Below are 2,817 nucleotides of genomic sequence, written 5' to 3' on the forward strand. Positions count from 1 at the left end.
AACGCGAAACGCAACGAAAAAACAGAGGCTACTGCTCCTCCTCCTCATCCTCCCCTCGTCTACTTCGGATCCCACTTACCATCCTTCATCCTCGTGTGCTTCCTATTGCACTCACCGCATAAGCGAGCTGTACAAGCCCTGCCGCATTCTGAGCTCGTTCGGCTCCCCCCACTCTGTTCGTGCAATCAGAAAATTTTAGTAGGGTAAGGAAGAGGAGAGGAGAGAAGAGAAGAGAGGAGAGGAGATGACGCAGGAGCAGGAGCAGGAGCAGGAGCACGAGAGGAGAGGAGAGGAGAGGGGAGGAGAGGGGAGGAGAGGAGAGGGGAGGAGAGGAGAGGGGAGGAGAGGAGAGGGGGAAACAGGATTGGAAAGCATACAGTCGGGGGAGCGAGGAAGGGAAGAGGACGAGACTAGCCGTGTGAGGGGATGATGAAGGGACGACGAAATGTCAACTACCTTCGATCCTTCCATGCACGAGAACGCCGACCTTGTTGGCCGCCTGACCCCAGAGGAGAGGAGAGGAGGAGGTAGAGATAACCTGCAAGGTCGTCATGGAATGCTGAGAGAAAAGGAGGAGAGGGAGGAGGACGATGGTGTAGAGGGAATGGGGGGAAGGGAGGAATAGACAAGAAACTGACCGTCTTCCCCGGAATAATCTCTTGCAGAATCTCGTAGAGCTGAGAACAAGATCAATGCCTCTGCTGCAGAGGAGGGAGGAGGGAGGAGCGAGGAGGAGGGCGATGAGAGCAAAGGAGGAGGAGGAGAGGAGGGAAGGGTAAGTAGCAAAGAACCTCTGCGCGAGAAGATTCTGGCAGAGAGGAGCCAAAGTCGTCGATCAGCCAGATGGAGCAATCCTTTGCAACAGCTCTGAAATGCACAGATGTCACAAGGACTTCAACATCTTCTTCCTTGGCCTCTTCGCTACCGAGTCCTCCTATCCTCATTCTTCCTCCTCATCTTCAAGTTCCTTGTGTGCCTTGTCCCCGTATCACGGGTCCCTGCCCCTTGCCCCTTGCCCCTCTCCTCCTCCTCCTCCTCCTCCTCCTCCTTCTCCCTTCCATGCTTTGCTTCCTTCCAATCTCACTCTTCTCACCGAGCAATCGCGATCTTGTGCTGCATCATTTGCGAGAGCTGCACGTCTCTCCTCCTCCTCTCGCCCTTCTCTTCGCTGCTCTCCACCAGTGTGTCGTACGCGTCCGGTAGTCTGAGAATCGGCTGGTGCAACTTCGCGACTTTGGCCGCCTGAGGATCATTATCATCATCATCGTCATCATCATCGTCATCATCATCATCATCATCATCATCATCATCATCATCATCATCATCGTCATCGTAATCATCATTATCGTCATCATCGACTCACATCCTCAATCTTCTCTTGTGTCAGATGCTGCCCAAAGCAAATGTTGTCCTTGACGCTCGCGGAGAACATCACAGGGTCCTGCAAGAGAAGGACAAAGTGAGACAAGCCGAAGGAAGGGGTGGGAGGTGGTGGTGGTGGTGGTGGTGGTGGTGGTGGTGGTGGAGGAGGAGGAGGAGGAGGAGGTGGTGGTAATGGTGGAGGAGGAGGGAAGTACCTGAGGGAGGAAGGCAATCTGATGGTGAAGCCAAACAGGATCGAACGTGCTGATGTCCGTATCGTCCAGCAGGACGAGACCCTCCTGCGTGACTTGTCAAAGGTAGAGAGAGAGAGAAAAGAAAACAAGAGCAAGAAACCGAAGATTCGAGAAGACAGAGACGCTAGAAGAAGAATGATGGAGGGGAGAAGGAGGGAATGGGAGCAAGTGGAAAGAGGAGGGAGGAGGAACACGGAAGTGGAGGGGAGAGATGAGTTGGTACACGTAGACGAGGGTGAGGAGGGAAGGAGAAATTCATCATACCTGGGCGTCGAAGAACCGTTCGATCAGAGCGATCAGCGTCGACTTCCCGCTCCTCTTGTTGCCCAAGATGGCGACGTGAGACCTGCAAGGGAAGGTGAGAGAGGAGGAGAAGACAAAGTAGGAGGGAGGACAGGGAGGGATGAGAGAAGTGAGAGAGAGAGGCGAGGAGCATAGCGAGGGAAAAGTTAGAAGGAGGTATACGGGTAGGTAGAAACTGCTGGGAGAGGGCAGGGGCTAGGGAAGGAAGGGAAGGTGGTGGTGGTGGTAGTGGGAGGGTGGGGGGAGAGGGAGAGAGGGAGAGAGAGAGGAGGAAGACGAGGAGGAGGAGGAGGTGGAGGAAGAGGAGGAGGAGAAGCAGGAGAGGAAGGAGGAGGAGGGAGCATGGATGGAAACACGGTCAAGGCGGGATGAGATGTCTTGAGGGATCTCACTTAGCGTCTGCGACGAAGTTGACACGTTCAAGGACAGGAACATCCGGATGAGAAGAGTAAGCGAAGGTGACGTCCTTTAGCTCAATCTTGCCCTCGCATTGAGGAAGCGTCAACCCCCCCTGTTCTTCTCGTCAGTACCGTCACATCCTCTTCCCTGTCCTCCGCTCCGCTCCCTCCCCTCTCTCCTCCCTTCTCCTCTCCTCTTACTTTGCTGTTCACCGCCGGCTCGCGATCAATCAGCTCCAGAACCTGAGGACTTTGGTGAGAAAGAAAGAAGTCAATCGTCTGTCAACTCACAGTCTGTGCCGAGTTGATGGCGTTGGAGATGTCGGCGATGACTGGAGGGAGGACGGAAAGTGCCATGACGACCTGAGGGGGGCTTGAGCGAGTAGAAAATGACAGGGGATGGTGAAGGGAGGGAAAGAGAGGGAAGGAAGAGGAGGAGGAGGAGGAGGAGGAGGAGGAGGAGGAGGAGGAGGAGGAGGAGGAGGGAGGAAGTAGGTTAC

At 54.9% G+C, this 2,817-nt stretch overlaps 1 protein-coding gene across 1 annotated transcript in view; it reads right to left on the bottom strand.

Annotated features, from left to right (window-relative positions):
• Nucleotides 1–2,674, bottom strand: part of GUITHDRAFT_162381 (hypothetical protein) — a gene marked incomplete at its 5' end in the record, with an annotated part of 3,299 nt that extends 625 nt beyond the window's left edge. Inside the window, 11 exons of the mRNA XM_005835426.1 lie at nucleotides 116–173; nucleotides 457–538; nucleotides 639–677; nucleotides 792–867; nucleotides 1,094–1,242; nucleotides 1,364–1,441; nucleotides 1,578–1,661; nucleotides 1,881–1,962; nucleotides 2,312–2,430; nucleotides 2,519–2,560; nucleotides 2,609–2,674. Of these exons, the coding sequence (XP_005835483.1) occupies nucleotides 116–173; nucleotides 457–538; nucleotides 639–677; nucleotides 792–867; nucleotides 1,094–1,242; nucleotides 1,364–1,441; nucleotides 1,578–1,661; nucleotides 1,881–1,962; nucleotides 2,312–2,430; nucleotides 2,519–2,560; nucleotides 2,609–2,674 (875 nt within the window). The remainder of the gene's footprint in view (nucleotides 1–115; nucleotides 174–456; nucleotides 539–638; nucleotides 678–791; nucleotides 868–1,093; nucleotides 1,243–1,363; nucleotides 1,442–1,577; nucleotides 1,662–1,880; nucleotides 1,963–2,311; nucleotides 2,431–2,518; nucleotides 2,561–2,608) is intronic.
• Between the last annotated feature and the right edge of the window lie 143 nt (nucleotides 2,675–2,817).

This window comes from Guillardia theta (assembly GCF_000315625.1).
Source record: "Guillardia theta CCMP2712 unplaced genomic scaffold GUITHscaffold_21, whole genome shotgun sequence".
Lineage (NCBI taxonomy): Eukaryota > Cryptophyceae > Pyrenomonadales > Geminigeraceae > Guillardia > Guillardia theta.